Source organism: Mixophyes fleayi, chromosome 1, assembly GCF_038048845.1.
Source record: "Mixophyes fleayi isolate aMixFle1 chromosome 1, aMixFle1.hap1, whole genome shotgun sequence".
Taxonomy (NCBI): Eukaryota; Metazoa; Chordata; class Amphibia; order Anura; family Limnodynastidae; genus Mixophyes; species Mixophyes fleayi.
Window position 1 is genome coordinate 238,480,117 of NC_134402.1, and position 24,351 is coordinate 238,504,467.

General features: G+C 39.8%; 1 protein-coding gene across 1 annotated transcript; it reads left to right on the forward strand.

Annotated features, from left to right (window-relative positions):
- The first annotated feature begins 5,084 nt into the window (after nucleotides 1-5,084).
- On the forward strand, nucleotides 5,085-22,415 carry NANS (N-acetylneuraminate synthase). Its single transcript, XM_075208130.1, has 6 exons — nucleotides 5,085-5,339; nucleotides 14,569-14,784; nucleotides 15,453-15,552; nucleotides 18,790-18,944; nucleotides 19,323-19,589; nucleotides 21,345-22,415. Exons 1-6 carry the CDS (start codon nucleotides 5,208-5,210, stop codon nucleotides 21,552-21,554), a joined length of 1,080 nt encoding a protein of 359 aa, XP_075064231.1. The 5' UTR covers nucleotides 5,085-5,207; the 3' UTR covers nucleotides 21,555-22,415.
- Nucleotides 22,416-24,351: the final 1,936 nt, after the last annotated feature.

The following is a 24,351-nucleotide window of genomic DNA, read 5'->3' on the forward strand; positions in this document are numbered from 1 at the left end:
CTAAACGGTAATAATGGTCTGTGTATAAATTCTGCAGGGAATCCTGGAAATGGAAACTGACAAAGTCTATATATAGATCCTTTTACAATGATATTACAGGTTGTGCATAATCATAAGTCAATTTGTGACTAATATGCAAGAGCAAAGTATGATTCTGATAAGAAAAAACTCAGTCCCGAATAGAGGTCACGATATACTTTGTATCCGATGCACATAACTTGTCTCCAAACAAAGAGCTCAGTCCTAAATAAATCGTAGATGTAAATGTAAAAAAAACGTACATTGGTGGCTCAGTTCATAAGTGGATCTTGTGCTAATGATCCCGTATTGAGTGTTGTAGATGTCTCTTACCATCCCTTCGGATATGCGGGGGGGCGGGAGTGGCGCTCTCAGGATGCCTTGATGTCCATCCTGATGGTGTGGTCATATGCAGTTCCCATTTGTTCCTTTTACAACTCGCCTCTGGCAGGCAGACGAGTGGCTTCTGCAGAGTGTACAGCGGTGGGTTTAATTCCACATGTAGTAAAGATGGCTTTTTTAGAATAGGTTTTGCAGGAAATGTTCACTAAAATAAACACAATAATCCAATGCGTTTCCCTCTGCGAGTTGTGGGCTTCCTCAGGGATAAAGTACAAGGATACAGATGTTCTGTCTTTTAAACTCTACTAGTCAGGGACTTGATTAGTCAGCCAATCCTGATGGACTACTGCTGATGATTGTCCCTAACCTGATCTTTAGACGGTGTGTGCGTTAGAAATATACTTGTAAGAGAATCATATGAATAAAACAAAATCCTTAGAAATAGTGCAGAATGAGAATGCACAGTGTATCATTCAATGAACTTGACATAGAAAAATGCATTTGAACTGAAACAGTTATAATTAGCCCTGTAATAAGGTGTGAATTTGAACATATACATACCTTATATAAAGGAAAATTGTCTATGATATCAAAGGCTTGAGATGGACCATTGTTTAAGCTGGTCTAACAATACAAGGCCTTCAAATAACTTCACAATGTGAGCAGGGCCGGATTAAGGGAATGGAGGCCCCTGGGCTAAGGGGGCCTCCATTCCCCCGTGAGGCCCCCCCGTGATCCGAGCCGCCCAGCCCCCAAGGCACTTACCTCCTTCTCCTGGCATTGCAGTCCTTCCCTAGCACGCTGTATGCTCCTTACTGAGGAGCCCCAGTAAGGAGACTACAGCGCACCGGGGAAGGACCGCAGTGAAAGTGTTCAGCAGCATTGATCAGGCCGGGCCCCCTCCCTGACCGATCAATAATGCTGCTGAGCACTTTCAAGGGCCCCCTGGATGCCCGAGGCCCCAGTTAGACCTCGGGTTAATCCAGCCCTGAATGTGATGTAAATCATTGCATAATTAATGATGAAGCGTAAATGACATTGAAAACTATACATGAATCCCAAGCTGAGAGTATGTATTAGAAGTGCAAGTATTCTCAGGAAATTTTAAGGAGCGTCAGGGCAAAATATGAAGAGTTATTAGACATACGCTGTTATTTGTCAGTGCACAGCATATACAGAATGGATGTAACAAATTTCATTTTCATTTTCAAGTTTTGGTGGTTTTGCTATAGGCAACATCTCCACTTTTTCAAACCTGCAGTTTAGTAATTATACCTCTATAAGTTAGTTAAGAACCTGGTAAATTCTGGGGTGCTGTGAAGTGTTGAGCAGGCTTCATTACTCTCTGGCCAGAATTGTAGCCATTAGCCCCGTTTTTTTCCTTGAAGCACATTTACATTAATTCAATGCGGTGTCAAATAGCAAATACTTTTTTGCACACAATTTAAAGCCTTGGCAGCTTTCCCTAGTAGCAGCACACGAGATACAAGGTGTTAATTAAGAGATGTGTAATTGGCTCTCACTTTTCCAAGTTATTTCTGTAAGTTAAAAATCACTCTTACTGTTTTTATTAGCTAACACTATAGGTGAGATTCTGGGCTGCTGTGAAGTAGTGAGCAGAAAGTGACTCACTAAACCTTGAATTTTCTAACTGAAGTAAGAAGTCAGTTTATGCAATATGGTGTTAAGTAGCACAGACTTTTTTATATCAACAATTTTGTGTATTTTGTTCAATTAAAAAAATGATGTATGTGGGGTTAATGGCAGAGAAATTCTAAACTATTTCGCTGGAACCTTAGAGATGGCAAAGTTACCACTCCAAGGTTTTCATTCATTTATTAACAAAACCCATACTGGTTTATTATTTAAATAAAGCATTTTTCCTTACTTAAAGTAATTTTTATTTCTATTTTATTTATTTTTTTATTTTAAACTTTTATTTTTGTTGAAAGTAGAATTGTAAGCCTGTCAGAGAGACCCTGCACTGGCTGGCAAAGTGGTAAGAGTCCTGCCCACTGCAGCAGCAGAATATATGCAGGTCAGCAGAGACCAGGCAGGAGATGCTATCCAGCTACTCTGATTGTGCTTAAAAGACAATCAGAGCGGCCAGACAGGATTCTCTGTCTGCCTCTCAGCTGATTGGGACATGTATATAGTGTGCGAGTACAGGCAGCCCGCACCTTCTAGGGGGTTGATTGCCCTGATTGTCCCCCCTGGATCCGCAACTGCTTACCACTGCCAGCCAGTATGTCCAGGGAGCTGAGCATCACTCAGCTGCCCTGGCGAAACGTTATTGTTAAATTTGTTGAAAGAAGATATTGCTGCGATAGAAAATGTAGCCCATTATTTTGATAAACTGAGCTCTTGGTCAAGTCATGCTTTGAAGGTGGTTTGGGAGGGAATTAGGTTCTTTTATCTAGTTTTTTCCCAATGTTTTTTAAACTTGTTTAATCATTTTTATTAAGTTTCTGAAAAAAACTAAAAACTTTTAAATCAGAACAATGAGCAGAGACTTACTGATATTATTATGTTTATTGCTATCAGCTATTAGATCCTGGTAACCATGGATGAGTGTATCTGCCACCCTGCTGCATGCCCTGGCTATGAAGTGTATACTCTGTATTGTCACTATTTCTATGGAGCCTTCACCCTGCCTTAACATGTTGAGTCTGAAGGGCAAATTGCCTCAGCGATCTCTGGCCACATGACTTGCATCTGAGTGAGTGCAGACAGTGTGTCACAAGCAAAGTAATCGGAAGGCCTTACCTGCTGGTATTTGCGCTGCTACGCAAGGAGGCGCGGAGTCTAACCACGCCCCGCAAGGAGTTCTGGACTTAGCCGCTGAGACGTGTCGGCCGCGGCCCTCCCAGGTAGCTACCAGCGAGGTAGATGAACAAGTCGTCAATCCGGGGTCAATACCGTGCGGGCAATGAAGGTACCAAGGAGACAAGCAGGAGAGAAGTCAGGAAGCCAGGGGTCAAAGCCGGGAGGTCAATACTGGAACCAGGGGTAATCCAAGAGAGTGGTCAGGCAGGCAAGGGTCAGAATCCTGGGAAGCAATAGGAGTATATCAAGGTTATATATGTAACAATGGAGCCTAGAGAGGGACTAGCAGACTAGATAATCTGGCACCCTAGTGTTGCCAGAGTCAGGCTTAAATAGGCAGAGATCCCCAATCATTGGTGGGAGTGGAGGTCGGCGGTCAGCTGGTCTGACCGCTGACAGGAAGCTGCCTTGAGCGTCTCCGTTGCCTAGCTGACACAGTGAGTGTAGGGCCATCTTTTCGAAAGGGCTCACTGGGCTATTGCCCAGGGGCCCCACGGGCATAGGGAGCCCCATAGGCATGGCCCGGAAGTAAAAAAAAATAAAAATCTTATCAATTTGCATCAGCGATCCGGCTCCCTCCCTCTCCCCTCCTCCCTGCTGCGGTCGCACTGAATGTCATCAGGCCTGACATTTTCAGTGAGGAGTGCACCGATAGGAGCCACGACGGACAAGAAAGGAAGAAAGATAACAAAACATGAGAAAACAGAAAAGAAGAAAACAGACGAGAAGAAGGCGATAGAAAGTTAAGCAAAGGGGAGCAAACAGCAGCATAATGGAGGGCGCAGAGTGTGAAATAAGGGAGAAATGAAGTGGGGCAAATAGCAGCATAATGGAGGGAACAGTGAGAAATAGGGGAGATAGAAGGGGCGGAATGAAAGCATAACTGAGGGTACAGAGTGTGAAATATGGGAGACAGAAGGGGAGCAAAAGCAGCTTGGAGGGCACAGTGTAAAACGAGGACAGAGGGGAGCAAAAGCAACAAGTTTTTTTAATGTTTAAACACTGTTTTGTTGCAGGTAACAATAAATATAAGCTTAATGTTATCAATAATTTACATTGTTATTCCTGTGAGTGGTTGTGTAGGTAGGGGCCCCAGTGCACTGCATTGCTGGGGGCCCATAATGCTGTTAAGATGGTCCTATGTGAGTGTCTGCTGCCACTGCCTGATCTCTGCTACTGCACACTTTCCTGTCTGCAGCATCCTCTGCCCCCTGCAATCTGCTAGACGTAGAGCCATGGACCAGAAAAGTGAAGGCATGAATGATTTTATTTCATCATGCTGATTGTATAGGGAGAGGCCAGTCTACGCTACCACCCCACAAAATACTGATATCCACGTTATCCTACTTAGACCATACACAATTCTGACACACATCCCGCATATGTATCCCGCATACAGATACAATATTACAATAGTCTCTGCACTATAGTAGCAAAATACAGAAATATCTGCAATGGAGTCATTGTATAATAGTTTATTTATTATATGTCTATTCTATTTTCATCTCCACCAATGAGACGGTTACTTCTGCTAGTAAAACAATCCTTGTGGCCCCCTGAGTCTGAGCTCTGTACAGCACCACACTAGCCGCCAGACAGCGGACTATGTATAGTCACCACTAGGGGTGGGCTCCCCACCTCCTCTGTATAACCCACAGGGTGAGATACGTGCTTTATTACTGCACCTTCCCTGGGTGTGCGGGGAGTGCAGTCTGTAGCAGTGATTCACATATAAGCAATCCGTCAATACAGTATGGACTGTTATATACAGAGCCTCGACTGTGCTGCAGAGTCCCGACAACACGCATAATAAAACCGGGCGTGGCCAGTGCGATTGGAGGCCGATCCTCCCCAGCCGGATCAGGTGAGCGAGCTTCCTGCTTTCCTGGCCTCTCATTGGCTGTGGGTGCGGCCGCCGCGGGGACACGTCGCTGACAGGCAGGGCAGGCTGCAGGAGAGGCAGTAGCAGGGTCTCCGCAGTCATCGCACATTCGTCTCCCCGACAGTCTGCTGCCACCACCATGCCCTTGCAATTCGAGCTGTGCCCCGGCCGGATGGTTGGTGGCGACCACCCATGTTTCATCATAGCAGAGATTGGGCAGAATCACCAGGGAGACCTGGAGATCGCTAAGAAGATGATTCGCATGGTTAAGGTAACGGAATGAGATGCCATGTTTCATACCATTGTGTCTGTAGTAAGCGTGAGGGTGGGCATGTAGAGTGCCAGCCAGCCAGGTCTGTGTACACATGTTGAGGATTCCCCTGCAGTCTCTGCACTGCAGTAATTAAAAGGTTAAAGCACTAGATTAATGTGTTGATTGCTATGAGGTGATCTATCTGGTCATATCATCTAATTTAGGTCCCCCCCCCCATTCTGTTTATAGTGATTGTCAGCTCCTTCTTAATTGTTCGCCAGTAAAGGGCTACCTTTCCATTTTGTGTTGGTATAGAAAAGATCACGCAATTTCTCATCTACAAGGTGGCAAATTAAAATGTATTTTTCTAGAGTGTGGGTGTAAGAGGAGGTGGGAGTGGGTTTGAAGAGATTGCTGCATGTGTGAGGGATGATGCATCAGTCTGCTTCTAATTGACTGAACATGAAAAAGTAGAAGTGTGTGTGTATGTGTGTATATATATATATATGTGTGTGATATATCCCAATAATAAATATGTTAATGCAGGATCAGTCTTTGATGTAGTTCACATGAAAATAAAATTGCTAGAAATCTTTACTTTGCAGGAAACTAGCCGAAGGGGTTATCATCAATAATTTTCACAGGGCATTTGAAAGCATATTAAGCCATCAAGAACTTGCATTAAGTATTGGGTGCTGTCCTAATTTAGGTAATTTTAGTTTGTAATCCTAAAACACTTGTTGCCTTCCTCTAAGGCAACAACATTTGCAAATTCGTGTGCATGTGTAATAGTTCCCCAAAAATTGTCAGAATTTAAAATATTTACTGTGGAGAACTGTAAATATTATGTGGAGAAAAGAAAACTGATACACTTCATTCAATATCCATTCTTCACGGATCCCAAAACTGATTGATTCCCATAGTTTATACTGCATATCTAACAATTCAGGACCCATTAATAATAAACACATTCCAGCATTATTCTGGTTGCATACCTCTGTGCTGTAGTATATTATTGGAATTGTTTTTCCCTTGAGTCTTAACTCCCACACGCAAGAAAACAAATAACTTACAAATGTGAGGATTTATAACTAAGTTGTAAATATTAAGCTAGATGTGGAAAAATCCCTTTTCTGAAGTGAACTGGTCGGGATAGAGAGATGGGTGCTCCTTCTGTTTAATTCCAAATGTGAGCCCACACAGTGCAATCTGGTCATTTGGCCTTATTGCTGAATAATTGCATCTGTGATCTATCTGTCCCCTATACATTGAGGGTTTAATTGCACAAATCCCATTATTCAGATGTCTGCATAAAGGAATGGATCACAATAGAAAGCTAGTTAGACACGCGTTTGTATTCTCTCTGGGTTTTCTTAAGTTTGTCCAAAAAATTCATTTTCTGACCTGGCTTTTAGACTTGCCTTATTAAATCTCACCCCATTGAATTACATTTCAGATGGTTACACACACTGAAAAAAATAAGTATCTTAAGACACAATGCATCCAGATATGAAGATATTTGAGATCTACATCAGACAAGAAAGCTTCCACTAATATAATATTTGCTGGATGTTGAAGCTTTGAAACCTTGTTTTTCATGTATAGTACGTTAGAGCCCATTCAAGGTCAGTGATATAAGCTCCTATGCTGAGGATGCAAACTTGAACTAGATTCCTGTTTTGGGAAGTATAAGCACTCCAGATTATCTGACTACAGAACTGTCAAAAGATTGCATGGATGTGCCATTTACAAACAAATGCTGTTTTAATATAGCTCTAGTGATATCAACTGACATTACTCTAGAAGTTCAATTTGGTACTTAAACTAGGTCAAACAATTGGTAAATACAACACCCAATCCATACTAATGCTTTCTACTTTCATAAAAGCAAAACAGGTTGGCTATATTAAACAGATAATATAATAATATTGTCATATTCATTAATGGGGTCCCACAGTTAATACTTAAAGCACTGGTACTCTTACTACCTGTGCACAGTGGTTTGGTGCAATAGTCTGTTTTCCCTGGCTTCTGTTGGTGGTTGTAAAGCATTTGATGCTGTTCTACAGTTGCCAGCATAGCAATCTTCCTTAATTTGTCATTTCACTACTACAGATCTCAGAATGTGGCTTGGAGGAGCTTTGTTACTTATTATATGGATACCACATGAACTCTACTCACATTGGGCCTGAGTCGTTAAGGCAAAAAAGGGAGTAAATTTGATCCTAGACAAACCATGCTACACTGCAAGGGGTGCAAATTAGATTATCATCTTGCATGTAAGGAAAATACTGGCTGCTTTTTCATGTAGCACACAAATACTTGATAGCTTTATGTTTACACTGAAATCAAAAGTTGATCTAGGGCAGTGTTGGCTAACTTGTGACACTCCAGGTGTTGTGAAACTACAAGTCCCAAAATACCCTTCCAGCAATAAGCTGCTATATATTGACAAAGCATACCGGGACTTGTAGTTTCACAACACCTGGAGTGTCACAGGATAGCCAACACTGATCTAGGACATGCCCTACTCCAATAAATAAATCTGTCCCCACAATTAAACTTGCCTCCCCCTCCAATGCAACATTGTTTTGCCAAGTTGCAAAGCTACTCACTTTTTTGCTTTGCTCTCCTTAATGACAGGCCCATCCTCTCCATCAGGCTCCTTTCTCCTTCATACTACCAACACTGTTGGACATCCATTCTGATTTTTTCAATACATCAGGCTAGCTGTGCATACATGTTAATCAGGGAGCTGAGAGGCCATGAGCGCTGCTATGAAATCCGTATTCTCGGTAGTGTGTGAGGAGCTGGGAGTCCACTTTCTGACAAAACAGCACAGCAGTATTAGTCAGTTGCCCATTGTAGATTATACAGATGCCACTTGAAATATAGACCCCCACCCAGTAGGGATTTGGTTATTAAGTGCAAGCAGGAAGTTGGTGGTGCTAACTGAACCATACTCAAGATTACCGAATGATGGATGAGCTCAGTTCATGTTTCTAATGGTGCCTGTATAAGTAAGGTATCAGAGCTGCTAATGTCCTTTCTTAAAATGGGCAGTGTACTGATCTAAAGTTTTATTACTTAGTATTTTGTAGTACGGCTCAGGGGCGCACGTAGGATAATAAACATAGAGAGAGCTGATGCGCAGCAGGTCCATTTCGGCGGCACCGCACTGAACAGCAGCCGCCGCGCTGTCAAAGAAGCGTCAGCGGCGGTGCTGTATTGTACTACAATACAGCACTGCCACGGGCGCTTCTTTGACAGCGCCGCAGCTGCTGTATAGTACAGTGCCGCTATGTAGGGACACTGTTCTTCGTGGAGGGGTTTTTGGAGAACCAGGAACCCCCCTGTGTGCGCCCCTGCAGCTAATATATCTGCTGAAAATACAGAAGACAAATCTAAAAAACATTGTTGTATAAAGAGAAACATTAAGTAGTACTAGCAGAAAGAACTTCAAAATGTATGCACAAATGGTCAAAAATGAGAAAACTGTTCAATAGTATAAGTTATTATTTTGCATGGTTAATGCACTGTGGTGCCATGGAAAATCAATAATTTCTTTATATACTCATAGTCTTCAGACAGCTCATTTATAAATCTTATTCCATAAATAAAATGTTTTTCAGGGAGCTTTTACACAGTGCCTTTCACTGATGAATGGCCAAATCTGCCCATGTACAGCTCAGCACCACACACATGCGTGGTTCTAGATAAATAGGCGCATGTGATGGAAATACTTGCATGATATCTTTCCAGCAGTGGGGCAATTGCACTACAGCTCCAAGTGGTAAATGACCCTTAATACGTATGCACAGGGTTGGGACACATACATGGTGCATAGAAATGTGACAAAACATCCATGTTTTAAATGACACAACTATGATTGATTTTGTAATCTATATGCTGCACCCTTAAATTATATATATATATATATATATATATATATATATATATATATATATATATATATATATATATATATATATATATATATTATTTTTTTTTTATTTTATTTAAGGGTATTTTATAAAATATATTTATTTGTATAAAAAACATCATAGTTTTTTTTCCTTTTCACTGCAGACATTATAATGGGTAGGTTCTTTTTCAAGTTTAGAAGTTTAGGTAGAAACAGTATATAAAAGACTAGCTACCCGAGGAACACCAACTGCTCTAATGTCTTCCTGCCTTGGGGAAACGTTTTGCCTCCTGTGTACAACAACGGGAGCTGGCAGTAGAATGCAGCCTGAAACAGACTCCAGAGAGCCGAAGGGCATCCATACTACGTAAGCCCCTAAGATAGAGGAACCTGTGATAAGCCTTTAATGATTGAGTCTGGAGGAGCATTTTGCACAAAATGCAGTTATCGCTCCCCAAGGGAAAAACTCAGCCCCACATAGATTTGGAGAAGTCTAGGATCTTCCAGGGCATTTGGAGGATACCTCCAGTAATGAATTCAGAGAGATTAAGGAGTCACCTAAGATGTTTAATTTGGACAATATGGAAATTGTACTCAAGTATATATACAGATGTATGGATAAGGAACATGCTGCCATAGACACTCCTAAGATGTTTCCCCTTTATGTAGGGTGGTGTAGGGACTTATTTATAAAGAATAGGCACATGTGGACAAGCATCAGCCTAACTTAAGGGGATAGGAACATGTGTATCCATTCAGTGATGTGGCGCTTGGTCACAAAAGTATACACATCTGTGGCTAGTATGTCTAATACCCCAATTTTAGGTGGGAGAGCTATCGGGTTGTGCCCTTGGTCACAGACGTTCAGTCAAAAAATAGTATAGCTGATCTCCCTTTGAAGGGTCCCTACTTTTTGGAGACAAATTAGACAAAGTCATACAGAAGTCCTCTGGGGTAAATGTAACTGTTTGCCGCAAGAAAGGTGGATTAAATACTCATCCTCGGCTCATCAGCACTTCACACAGAGGTTATAAGTCAGGCAAAATATGCCTACTATGGACACAACATGACAATAACTTTCTCAGCGATCTAGCCCTCAATTCTTTCCGACATTTGAAGTTGTTCAAAAATGACTTTGTATCCCCACTTCCTACTTTCATCAATATCTACAACTCCATCCTTCGCACACCCACCAGGATATATACCAATCCTCTTCCACAGGCCTCATCTCATCTTTCTACAGCTTAATATTGAAGCATGACCGCGCCCCCCAAAGACCCACATGAGATTAAATGGGAAGAGGATGTGGAGGAGTCTGTTGACCCTGAGGATAAAATTAAACTTGGCCTTTCTAAAACTTCCATCTGCATTAAGATTAGTGAGAACGCTGGCAAGATATACTACCGCTGATATCTTGTTCCTCATAAGCTCCACATGTTTTTCCATAATTCTTCCCCACTTTGTTGGTGTATCTGTAGTGGCAAAATACATCTCTTAATTGCAAATTTCACTGATGCAATCATCCTGGACTCTTTATCCTATTCATTGTCCCCCACCTAAATACACACCAAATCTAATCTCACATACTAAATGTCAAAAAGTGCCAGATTGCCTTGTACTCGAAAAATCCAGAACCACCTTCCACTCTTTCCATTATCAATAAGATCTTGCGGGTCTACTGCATGGTTTTATTTCTAGCATCATACATAACACTCCAAATAAACTTTCATGGTCTTTGGACCCTTGGACTGAGTACTAGGATGCTTCTCTTCCATTACACAAGTAACCTATCCTCTCTTCCTCGTGATTTCAGGGTTTTCTTTTTTGTAAAGGCAGTGACCCCCTCCCTTTTCCTCTCCCCTCTTATTCTCTTTATACATTTGCCTCCCTCTCTATTTCTTCCTGATCATCACAAAACTTGTCTTATGTCTTGCAAACTTGCAGAAGAAATAGTCACTACATTTTGTATTTACCCCCCCCCCCCTGTTTTTTTTTTTTGTAATGACATATTTGAAAACTAAAGGAAAAGATTAAAGAAATAGAAAATATGTATACTATATCCAAACCCTCCTTTTGGACTTTCAGGCCAAAGCAGGGAGGTCAAGTCAGAAGGCTTCACAATGACTGTTGCCAAGATCAGTCCCTGTAAACACCAGTAAGGGACAGAATCGCAGAGTGAGTGTTGGATAGTGTAAGGAAACGTTTGTCCATACCAGACGTTTTCAGCATGGAGTCTCAATTGTGTCCTCATGGCTATAAGCTAAGGGGATTTTCTCATGTTCATAGACCTTCAGGATGCTTGTTTTCATATCCCTGTTGCAGTTCATTACAGGAAATTCCTCAGGATTTGGGTCTGCACTTTCAGTTCGGCTGGTGACATCCTTGAGAGATTTTGTCAAAGTGCTAGTTGCACTGATGGCAGAATTGGAAAAACAAGGTATCTGGATGACTTCTTATGGTGGGGAATTCAGAGCACATGGCCAACTACAGTACAGCCGAGGTGATAGCCTTTCTACAAACATTGGTAGATTGTGAACAAGGAAAGAAGTCCTCCTCACAAATAAAGTTTCTGGGTTCCAGATGAACACAGTGTGTTGTTCAGAAGAGCAGTGTATCAAGATCTGGTCCTTGGTACATTGACTGCATGCTCCTCATCAGATGTCAATAAGAAAGGGACTTCAGTTATTAGGGATTTCTCCATCATAGGGATTGTCCCTTGGACAAGATGGCACATGCAAGATCTCTAGTTGGAACTTCTAAAAAAAATGGGATTGCAAAAAGACTTATCGGAATCTGGCCGCTAGGAAGCACTTGAGGTGGTTGTGAAGGGGGTTAGAATGAATGATTCTTATGACTCATGTTCGTGTCTTATCAGGGATAAATCGGCAAGCAGGTACCAGGAGCAGAACCTTAATGGTGAAAGTAGCAAGAATCATGTCTTGGGCAGAGTCAAATCTAAAGTTGCTCTCGACATTGTATGTAGCAGGCAAGCAAAATGTAATAGCCTTTTATCTCTGTAGAAAATTGAAGGAAAAAAAATACAAATTATGCTTACTGTTAATTCCTGTTTTACTCAAATACTCAATGGTAGTCCAGTTTACCACCCATGCTTATGTTTATGCTTCTATTTTTTGTAAGAAAGATTGGAAAGTCACTCAGAGACCTAGGGGAAGAGGAGGAGCTGTCTTGTATATCATCTGGGGGGAGGGGGGGGGGCATTTTTAACCTGTATCTATCTAAACTGGAAAGGGAGGCTACCCATTGTAATGACTGCCATAGAGTATTGTGAGGAAAAGGAATTAACTGTAAGCATAATTTGATTTTTAAATAAAACCTGATTCATTTTTTGGGCTATACAGAAGGGTAACCAACCTATTTCCTTATGTAAATGCTGTGTCCAATCACTGCTGCTTATGAAAATGGAAAGCTTCTGTGAATTAAGTGGTTCTTTTATTTTGCCAGGGTGTTTTTCCCCCTCACTTTCTTTTACACCTTTTTTTTTTTCTTCTCTCTCTTGGCTTGTAATCTTACAAAATAAGATTGTCCTGTTGTGTTATGAAACCATCTGTAATTAATGTTATGCAGACGCTTAGAATCCTACTCACTGAGTGGGTGTAGTATAGTCAGCATGCAAATATATCAAGTAATGGAATGAGGCAGAACTGAATCATGTAGTTTGAAAGAAGACTCTCTGAGGACAGAAATGAGATTTGCCTGTGTGTATAATTTGTAAGGCTCTTTCTATAGAAAGTGTTTTATACATAGCTACAGAATAGGCTGTGTAATATGGTATTAAACATTTTAAGAGGGCATTTAAGAGTATTATAGATGTTGCACTGAATTATTATGATCATTTCATATAGTCTTGTAAAGGGTAACTTATGAGCTGGGAAAAATACAGACTATGTGCAGGGAGAAAGTAATCTCTTGTAATGAGACTATTTCTGCGTGTTTTGTGCCTTGATTATCCTGTCAAAATTGCAGTGGGGATTGCTTCTAATTTGGCAGTGAAGTACTATCTATAGTAAAAATCAAAGGGGAAGGGAGGGAATGATTTTGAAGTGAAAGGCAGGACAGAAGTGATGTTTTTACATTTATACCACTTTCATACTGCCGCCCCGGCAATATCCCGGGTTTTTCAAGCCGGGTTTTTGCCGGGGCTCGGAGCATCCCAGCTCAGAAACACCATTCATACTGCACCTCGGACCCGGGAATTTCCCGGGTTGACCCCATTCATACTGCACAAGTCTGTGCCCTGGCAATTTGTGGGAGTCATCACCAGAGCAGTTTTCATTGGCTGAAAAATGGTTTTGTCATCCACCATTTCTCCTAAACTCCTTCTCGAATCTTCCACGGGCTCCCACCAATGACATCATCCTCCAGAGACAGGCAGACAGCCAATCAGCTTGTTTTCTGTGCAACCCGGGTTGAAAAACCCGGGTTGCACCATTCATAGTGCAGGCAACCCGGGTCCGACCCGGGAATTACACCTCGATAAATCCCGGTTTTTAGACCTGGGATTTTTGACTTGTACCATTCATACTGCACCAAGACCCGGGTCGTTTGAGCTCGCCCCGGCAAAAACCTGGGATTTTGGTGCAGTATGAATGGGGTATTACTGGCATATGTATTCTTGTCTAGGTCTGCGGTCTGTCAAATAGTTACACAAAGTATCTAAATGGAGGTAGTTCCCGAAAGTGTAAAAGGCACAAATGTGTCTACTTGAGAGAGCACACGATGAAGGCGTTGTTGTGAAAAAAAAAATATCCTATATGTGCACATTATTTACAGTTCATCAGTTACTATAGTAGGCATAGGAGCTCTCGACTCTCCAATAATGTATGTTTTTGTTTTTTATATACAGTCTGTCTTTTTTTTTCTTTTTTTTTATTGGAAGTGTGCATTTTGGGCTGCTTAGTGCGTGGTCTGACCAGCTTTACCATAAATGTCACATAAGCGCTTTAGAATGCTGCGCCTGCGTGCTGTGCTCTGACAGTGTAATTGTTCTGGGTGACTGGTGAACGGTGTTTTGGTTCCAGTGTTTCCACTTGGAAATCTAGCATTCTAAGTAGCCTGTGTGACATAGCTGTTAAAATAGGTATTTGTTTTCACAGGTTGAGAAAATGCTATGAAATTTAGACTAATTATGCAAGTTTATCTTGTAATTTGTTTTTCGATAGGACACCAGTGGCCCTTTGTGCCATAAAATGCAAATCCCTACATTCTGCTAATTTGACTGCACTAGTTCAGATAATGCTATATTTATTAGTAATTGCTTATCTTGTCGTAGTCTTCATACATATAACATGTTTGTACTTGCAGGACTGTGGTGCAGATTGTGCTAAGTTCCAGAAGAGTGAGCTAGAGCATAAATTTAACAAAAAAGCCTTAGAAAGACCATATACTTCTCAACACTCTTGGGGTAAGACGTACGGGGAGCACAAGCGCCACCTGGAGTTCAGTCATGATCAGTATCGGGAGCTGCAGAAGTTTGCAAAGGAAATAGGAATTTACTTTACAGCCTCTGGAATGGATGAGGTAAGGCTAAGGCAAATAACTGCTATGATCTTAAATGGCAGTAATACCTGATATTGAGGTGCTGATACTTACATCATTTGTCCTAAAAAATCTTATTTTAATGTATGACATGCTTCTTGGCTATTCCTTTCTTATACTTCTGCAACATTTTTCTTTCTTGAACACAGATTCCATTTTGTAGTGGCTGCTATGTACCAGGGTTATGTAGCTGCTGCCCACTTACTTTTCATAGGCACTTCTTTATACAAAGGCTACATGGCAATGACACAAGCACATGTACTTCTGTGCAAGTTGATATGCTGTGCTACTGCAGAAAATATCACACCTAGACACTGAGGTTCATGTGTCATGTAAGGGTGCATACATCTAAGGTTTTAGCTGACAAACACATTAGCTTTGTGTGGGGGATTTAGTTTACTTACCCCTTTAATGCCTTTTACTTATGTAATGATTAATTATAAAAGGTAGTGGTAATCTGCTTTTTTTTTTTTTTCCCCCCCCAGTGGAATCTAGCGCCTATGTTAATTTACAAGTTAGTTATGTGTTTTTTTTTCTTTTTACTTTTAACCTTGTGCATTCTTATATATTTAGTGCATGGATTATATATATATTTTTTTTCATGAGGCCATGGTCATTACAATTGTCGTGTGTATCTTTTTCTATTTCAGGTGGCTGTAGAGTTTCTACATGAAATTGAGGTTCCTTTCCTCAAAGTGGGGTCAGGAGACACCAATAATCTGCCTTATTTAAAAAAGACAGCCCAAAAAGGTTGGTAAATATTGTAATCGCTTTTAAAATGCACAGTGTGAGAAATATACACGCATCCCACTGTGATGCTCACATTTGAATAATAGGGTTCATTGAGATATAAAATAGATGGCTCCTCTCTGCTCAGGTATCTGGTAAGCTATCCCTCTCTCCACTGTAAAATTCTCGCTCTCTCACGTTACACTCCCGCTCTCAGGCTGTAGGGCACTCCCTCAGGATGTCTATCTCCCTGAGTGCCTCTCTGAATCTCCAACTGCCATTTGACAGATCCTTCACTCCCCACTGCATGCTGGGAGATGTAGTTCTCTGCCGGAAGGGGGTATCTAAAACGCTTGTGCGGTCTGCTCGAGTTGCCGACACTACATGTTTGTGTGGGTTTCCTTCTGGTGCTCTAGGTTAATGTTGGTGTTCGTGTGGTAGTAAATTTTGACTGTAAGCTCCACTGGGTCAGGTATTAAGGCAAAGTATTAGTCTCTGTAAAGTGCTGCATCATATGTTGGTGCTATTGAGGTCCTTTTGTCCCTAACTTAAGCTGGGTACACACTACAGAAAATTACTAAAGATCCAATTTCTGTAACTATTTTACCAAGGACAAAGTCCTGATGAGCATACAGATTTACACGTACACACCTACACAATTTACCTTCAGATCTGTGCTCTTCATTTCTCATAACCATCTGCTGAAAAGATTTTGATTCTATAGCTATCTCCCTACACCACTGGTTGTGAGTGCATACACACTTCACACTTGCCCGACATTCTTCAATTGTTGATTAGTTTATAAAATCAAATCAAACGATACAATGTGCTTTGATACAATAAAACATGATGGTGGGAGCGTAAACACTAATGAAATATCTTATCAAACAGTCGTTTATCATGTGATTGGCACGATAATTGGATGAAAAACCTGTAATCTGTACCCATTTTAAGTATTTCACAGGTCTGCCTAAAGCAGATTTTTTTTTTTTTTTTTTAATTTTTTTTTTTATGGTATCTGGGTTCATGATTAATCAGAAACCATGGCTCTTAATTTTGGGTTCTCCTGGAACTAGGCTTTTCTTAATTTGGTATCCACTTATCCCATCAGTATATATTGCTTTGTCATAGTTGTTTAAAGACAGAAAAATTGTGTAGTAATGGTTTTATTAATGATTCTCATTAAATGTATATTAATTGCAAACGTGCAAGGATATAAAGTGGCAGCTTAATAACGCATCATCACCATGTTGCTCCCCAGTGACTCTTGATCGATCAGAGTTTACCTGGTGAGCCAGAAGACCTTTTTGAGGGCTGCAACAATCTGTGGTGACTGGTGAACTTAATCATCTGAATCACTGGCTATGCTCTCTAGGGGAAATATCTCTCCACTAGGATTGTCACCTGCTTTTATTCCCCGTTAAGTCCATGTTTGTTTTCCTGGATGTTTGTGAGAGTATTGGTTATGCTCCTGGATTCTGCAACAATTGATTGATTAATTTACATGGTAAAAGGAAGAACAACGTTTGTTTTGTTTTTAATGGAATTTCAGACCTGTCCATGGGGCAATATAGGTAGACCACTTTTACAGTCATTTAACAGGGTGTTTGGTCACCACTTATCGCCTGTATGTGCCCAGGTATTGAGTCTAGCAATCAGAGCTTGGCCATATCCACCCACCTCCTCCATTCGGGATCAGCAGATACTGCCGTCACCTACCCTTGAAACTAATTTTATTTATTTTTAATTGTCTAGCAACCCAAATTCATTTTGGAAGACTTTGTTTTGTTTTTTGTTTTTTTTAAAAAAGAGAAAAATCTCACTATAGCCTTTACAATGGAAAAATGTGAAATGGGTACAATGCCAACGGTTTGTTTTTGGTTCCTAGCTAACAGAACTGCCAGTTCCCCCCCCCCCCCCCCCAAAAAAAAATGTCAGTATGGTAAATTACCTGGATCAACCACCCCCACGATGTCCCTTACGAATTATAGTTGCAGGTGCTACTTACAAAAAAATAAGGCATCCTGCTCAATTTAATATTGTTTGTGCACATTTCACCATGACCTCAGTGTGATAAGACATCCCACAGCATAACCACCATTATAGAACAATAACCTCTTCCACTGCTAAACAAGAGTAATTCTTCTATTCACAATTGATTACTGCTTTGTGTGTGTGTGTGTGTGTGTGTGGAGATCTCCCTCTCCCTCCCATATTCAAGATGTGGTCTAACTGGTTGCTTCTACAATGATATATTTGTATTTCATGCGTTTATGCATCACATGGTTTTATTTGCCTTTGTAGGTACTTCTTGGCACTGTGTGTTGCTGCTATACAGCTTTGTCACATAGGGTACCAAAGTCCTTTTCCATTTGATTTATATCCGTTATATTCCATTTATTGTGTAATGAGCATAATTTATTTCCACGCGCATAATCCTATATTTATCTACAGTAAATTTCATCTGCCACAGGACCTAATACTAATCCCAGTGGAACATCACAACTTTAGCCCAGTTTTAATGCAGTTATAACTACCTTTTTGTCTTCTATCCTTCAACCTGTTTTCCACCCATCTACATTTTTTCACTTCGATCTAGTACTCTCATCTTATATACCAAACTGCTATGTGGAATATTTTTGAAAAACATTGCAAAATCTTAATATGACCTCAACTGCACTACCAATAACCAGGATCAAATTCACTACTTAATAAAAATGAATCTATATTTGTTAGGCATGAATGGTCCCTCATGAAACTATGCCACACACCCCATTTCTTTGTCAACTATTTCTTTGTTTTCAATTTTTTTCCTTTTTGTCATTTAATAGCCCAATATGATCAGTTTTTATATGCTGCTTATGTGCTTGGAAGGAATGTTTTAGGATTAGACTATGTATGTTTGAGAGTACCACTTTGCCAGTCTAGGAGCTTCAGTGCATCTCTCATTTGATCAAATGTTGCCTTTGTGAAGCTTCTAGGTTATTTTTTTTTTATTTTTTTTTTATTTTTTTCTAGCACTCTTACAAAATCATTTTATTGGTGCTTTAGTCAAGTTACCATGTTGTGTTCACCATTTCCTAAATGCTAAATACCCCATCCTCTCTACATTGGTACTATCTAATAGAAAATATATATCTAATCATCAGCCTCCTCAAGTAAATAGCTGCTGAATATACATTTTCTCAAAATCCAAGTCGTTCTGAATTACTGTTATCCAAACGGTGCCTTTGAATTTAAATCCTGTTTTCCCCCTAGGTCGACCAATGGTAATTTCAAGCGGTATGCAGTCCATGGATACAATGCGTCGTGTTTATGAGCTTGTGAAACCAATTAATCCAAACTTCTGTATTCTCCAGTGTACTAGTGCATATCCTCTCCTTCCAGAAGATGTCAATCTGCGTATAATACAGGTATGGGGTTTCTACTTTGTATACTGATCTCTCCCTTCAGAACATTGACTATGCAGTCACGATAACTAGTAATGTTTGGTGATAATTAAAGGACAACTACCATAAAATGGAAGATTAGTTGCACAAGTTAGGAAAACAGGATTGATTGAGGAGGGTGCTGATAAATAAATAAGCGTTTCAATATTCATTTTGTTACCACACTAGGGTTTTGGAAGACAAAAACCATATAAGTGCTTAAGTGGCATGTTTGACCTCTAAAACACTTGCAAGTCTCTGCATTTGTATAGCTGTTTGACTATTGACATGGATGTATGAAATGTGCCTCAAGCTTTTATCTTTTTTTTTTTTTTTTTTTTGTTCATTTGTTTTTCTTTTTAGGAATACCAAACTGCCTTCCCAGACATCCCAATTGGGTACTCCGGCCATGAATCTGGCACTGCAATTACCATTGCAGCGGTGGCGATTGGTGCCAAAGTGGTTGAGCGGCATGTAACGCTAGATAAGACTTGGAAAGGAAGTGACCACCAGGCTTCATTAGAACCAAATGAACTAGCGGAGCTCGTGAAGTCCATCCGACTAGTGGAGAAGGCAATGGGCTCTACAGTAAAACGTCTCTTGCCTTGTGAATTGGCTTGTCACAACAAGGTAACATCAACAGCTGTAATGCTCTTTTACTCCTTTTCCTGAGCAAAGTGCTCTACTGAAATACTGCTTTTTATAGAAGAGAAAACACATCTTATTTGGTAAAGTAAGTTTATACTGCAGTTTTTAAAGTTGGTAAATAGCAGATTAGTGTTTTAAGGTTACTGAGCAATTGCTCTTGAATTCAACTTCTCTTGGACAATGTGGTGCTTATAACTGTATTCTGCAAGGATAGAGCTACAGGATATGCTTTAGAATTACTAGTGTTTCTGTATAATGTCCATGTAACGTATATTGTGCATGAGGTTTTCTTTGTGGGGATTTTAAATCTGCACTTCCACTCATGTAAAATGTTTTTTAACATACTCCTCCCATAGCCAGAGCCTTGGGGACTCCTACATGCTCTTCCCTTTTAAATGTCAGCAGTCAGGTTCTAGCACTCACATCTCCCTATCACAAGCTGCAATTGCTTGCCCTCCTACCGCCCCAAACTTTGTCTTAAGGTTGGAGCGCTAAGTTAAACTGATGAGCCCCAGAAAAGAGTTACTAGGGAGAGGGGCACTGTAGTAAAATCTTACTGCATCTTTAATATCTGAAATGAGTTGTCAGTTTACTTGACTGGAAACCATTACATCCCTGACTCACTGAATGAGTGGGACTTGATGTAAATTGTAAAGCATTTCCTTATCCCTGCAATTAAGTTCCTGGAACATTTAGTCACAGGCTGAGACCTAGAAAACAAGATATTTTGTTGCATGTATCCTATTGGGAATGACTTGCCTTTTGCGTGCAGAAAGTTTGTACTATTTTAAGTCTTGTCCTGCACAAAAGACTAAAACATTATATTGACTTTGCTTATATATACAAAGTCAATATATATGTCCTTCAACAAATGAGGATTAGACTTTGGGCTAATTATTTAGACCTCTTTTACATTTGGGTTTGTGTAAAGTAACCGTTTTTGAAGTTGAAAAGAACTAGATTGCTTCCAGATCTTATACATGGTGGTTAAACTATTTTCCTGCATAAATCACCTAGTTATGATATTTACTACTTATTGCTGGATATAATTTGAACAATAGAATCCAGCTGGTTGAATCTGACATCTCCACTTTACTAGGTAGTGAGTTACTCTGAACCCCTCTCAATGTTGGTGCAATCAATCTTTTCTTCAGGTACTTGTATATTCTTGGTCTACATCTGAAATTTGTTGGATTGCCCTTAATGTAGGTGCTGTGTGTATACACAAATCCTTTGAAAGGACCAGTAATCCCTACCAATAACTTTAATTCCTGCACCTTTGGGGAATATTTATTTTGATGGGAAATGTGGTGAATATGTTGGGTCACTGGCTTTTTAAAGAATCATTTCAACTTAAAAAAAAAAAAGTGTATGTATATATTTTTTATTTTTTTTCCTTCCAACTTAAAGAATTATGGGGTTGTCATATTAGGAACTCTTGAAATGTATGAGAACTTGACCTTGCAGGCACTCCAAACAATTCCTGTTCCTGACTTATTAATCAATAATGTTGATCGTACAAAGTATTTCTTTTAGAAACGTTAACGGCATGCTACAGTATTCACCTCCCTTTCTTATGAACAAGAGGCTTGGGATCAGTACTCCTGAACTGTTGGGAGTCCCTGGCTATGGATTAGCACAATTCTGCTCTAGTTTGGGTAGAGAGGATGTCAGAAAGCTGTTTTATACCTGCAGCATTCTATCACTCTGAATAAATGTAACCTGTGTCTCTTGCAGCTTGGTAAATCTGTGGTGGCAAAAACTAAAATTCCTGCGGGCACTGTGATCTCGCTCAACATGTTGACAGTGAAGGTGGCTGAACCACGTGGCTTCCCCCCTGAGGAGATTTTTGACCTTGAAGGGAAGACTGTTAAGAGAGACATAGCAGAGGATGAATCTGTCACAGAAGAAGCAATAGAGAACTACAACACAAGAACTAAATGTTAATAGAATTGAGAGCTTGAGCACTACATAAGGCTTTTTCTGGTTGCCTTTTACCTTTACCAGTACACGTTATATGTAGAAGTCAATTGCACAGTTTGTTGGATACTTTTTGTAACAAACTAATCAGTGGCATGCCAGATCGTGTTGCTGTACTAGATCTGTTAAGTCTAAATGGCGGAAAGTGCTGTCCGTTGTAAGGCTGTGAAAAACTGCATGGCAATCACTGTTTTTGTAAGCAGATTATCTTTGGAAATTAGCAAATCACAACATTTTGTGGATCATTGTTATCGTAGTTTGATTATATACATACATAAAGGAAAAAAAGATTTAAAAATAAAAATCGGTGGTTGCTTTGCTATGTACCTTTTTGCTTCCTAGAAAATAATTTTACACCCCATGTGTTGTAGGGCTATTGATTTAGCCTATTGTTTGTGGGAGAGTACAGTATCTCTCCTTCATGTAATGCTTGCATAAAATCATTGGTCATTCTAATGCATGAAATAAATCCTAAAATTACACCTTAAGACCACTCGTTATACCATTTTGAATTCAATGATCTGTTTTACAGCATGTTTTACTGGGTTATCTTAGTTTTTGCTGTATATTTTCTTAGCATGTTTACATGTCATGCATAAGCATCTGCAACCACAATCATTGGGATATTAATTTGTATTTTTAATACAAACTTTTTAATGCACGACTTGCCATCCCAAGGAAATGACAATACAATTTTCTCTGAATGCTGCAGGAAGATTCTATTGAATGCTGTGTAATCGTTCAAATTTTGCATTTTCAATTTGTTACTAGATTCTTGCACTTTGTAAAGAGGGTACATTTTCTGAATAAACCATCTTTTGTGAAAAAGGAATTTGTCAAGATTTGTAATGGAGATCTGGCGTGTGTGTGTGTGTGTGTTTTTTTTTTTTTAAAAATGTTAAACAGTACATGTCTAATTGTATTTACCGAGCCCTTTAAGACTTTGGCATCTTATGCAGTAAAACCAGAATTCCATCATTGAAGACGTTACACATTCCCACAGATATTTCTGGATCCACATAGATTAGGATCCTATATGCACAGAGATTTTCTGGGGGAAGTCTGTATAAAACTATAAATCTGCTCAGTTTATTTTTTAAAAAACTATAATGCCTTTGTTTAGACAGCCAACCAATGGTGGCATTACGGTTTTATCCAGTAAACTTGTGATTTGCAGATCATGTTTATACATTAACATTGGCTCTTTAAAACTACAAGAGTTATTTATACGAAAGAGCTATTCATTTGAAATGCATGGAGTTTTGTTTGTCTTAACATTTTTTTAAAAAATAAATAAAATAAAAAACAGCTGGTTTAGGACAGGTACATGTGGACATTTTGTTTAGCATAAAACTGCCCTTTTTGTAAGACTGGTACTAAAAAGCATTGACAACATTGCCACTTTTTGGAGACAAAGTTGACATGTTAATCTATATATACCACATTCATGTTTAGATCTGGTAATTGAGGAGGTCATCCAAGTTGTCTTTATTAACTGATGAAATTAGTGTTCTAACACTATACATATACATCTATTCTAATATTGCAAAAGAAAACACGAGTCCTTTACAAACTACAAAATAAATTCTGTCCTGCACTGGTTCCTTCTTGGCTAATTATTCGCCTCAGAGGTTTCATTCACTTTCTTTGAGTACACTCCCCTAGAACTAAAGTGTTTTTCTATTCTTTCCTTCTCCACCATCACTTAATGCACCTACTAATATGATTTGGACGGGGAAAAATGTGCCGGATTTGAAAGCACTTTTGCGGGGAGAAAAAGGCTGTATGCCTGTCCTTAACATGTGGGTCCACTTCCCACCTTCTCTATTTAATAACTGTTCTAGAAAATATAAAATATTCTTTCTTTTCCCACTGAAGTGCAGAACACGATGCACTTGCTGTCGACACTATTATTTATGTGCCAGCATAGTGTGCATTACTGTACTTTGAAGGGATCAGGATACAAATAAATATACAATACCATGAAACAGAAGGTAAAGATGGTCCAGCACAAATAAGCTTCCAATTCAAAGTGTGTGGGGAACAATACATAAGGTAATGAATAACAATTGTAGATGTTGTCATAAGTAGACATTTTAGTGCCCTGCGCAAGAGGGAACTGTAGTTACTATAATCAGCCCCCAATTATAAAGCAGTCATTGGCGACTGGAGGTCTGGTGCGGTTGGAAAGAGGACAGAATGTGGAAGACGACATAAATGATGACGTTTTTGTAGTATCGGCTGCTGGCAACAATAACTGTCCTTCACCATTTATTTGAATTAACCTCTGGCCTCCGCACTCAGCAAAGAACAGCCCATGTCCAATAGTACTAACCTTTGCACCATGCAGACACCACTAACAGTTTGACCCACACAATGTGCAAAAGTAGGTATGTGAAAATACAAAATAATTAGACACTGCACATTCATAAACTACTACTCGGAGCTAGAAGTACAGTGAGGAAATATACATCTTGAAGAATTACAGTGTAAATTGACGATGTGACAGATCCATGCAATCAAAAAAACCAAAACACCAGATCTGTGGCCAGTTTTGTCTCATGCAGTGTGGTCAGTCAATGCATGATTTTTGAAATTAACTAATACAGTGGGAACACACAAAGCTACTTTAAAAGAATTCCATTCAGTTCTTCAATAGGCAAGTAAAAATACACCTATAAGGATACTTCATACTGGAGGAGGCATTCTTAAATATTTCTACAATGCAGTTTGAATACCTATTATTGGTAAGTAGATGCACTAA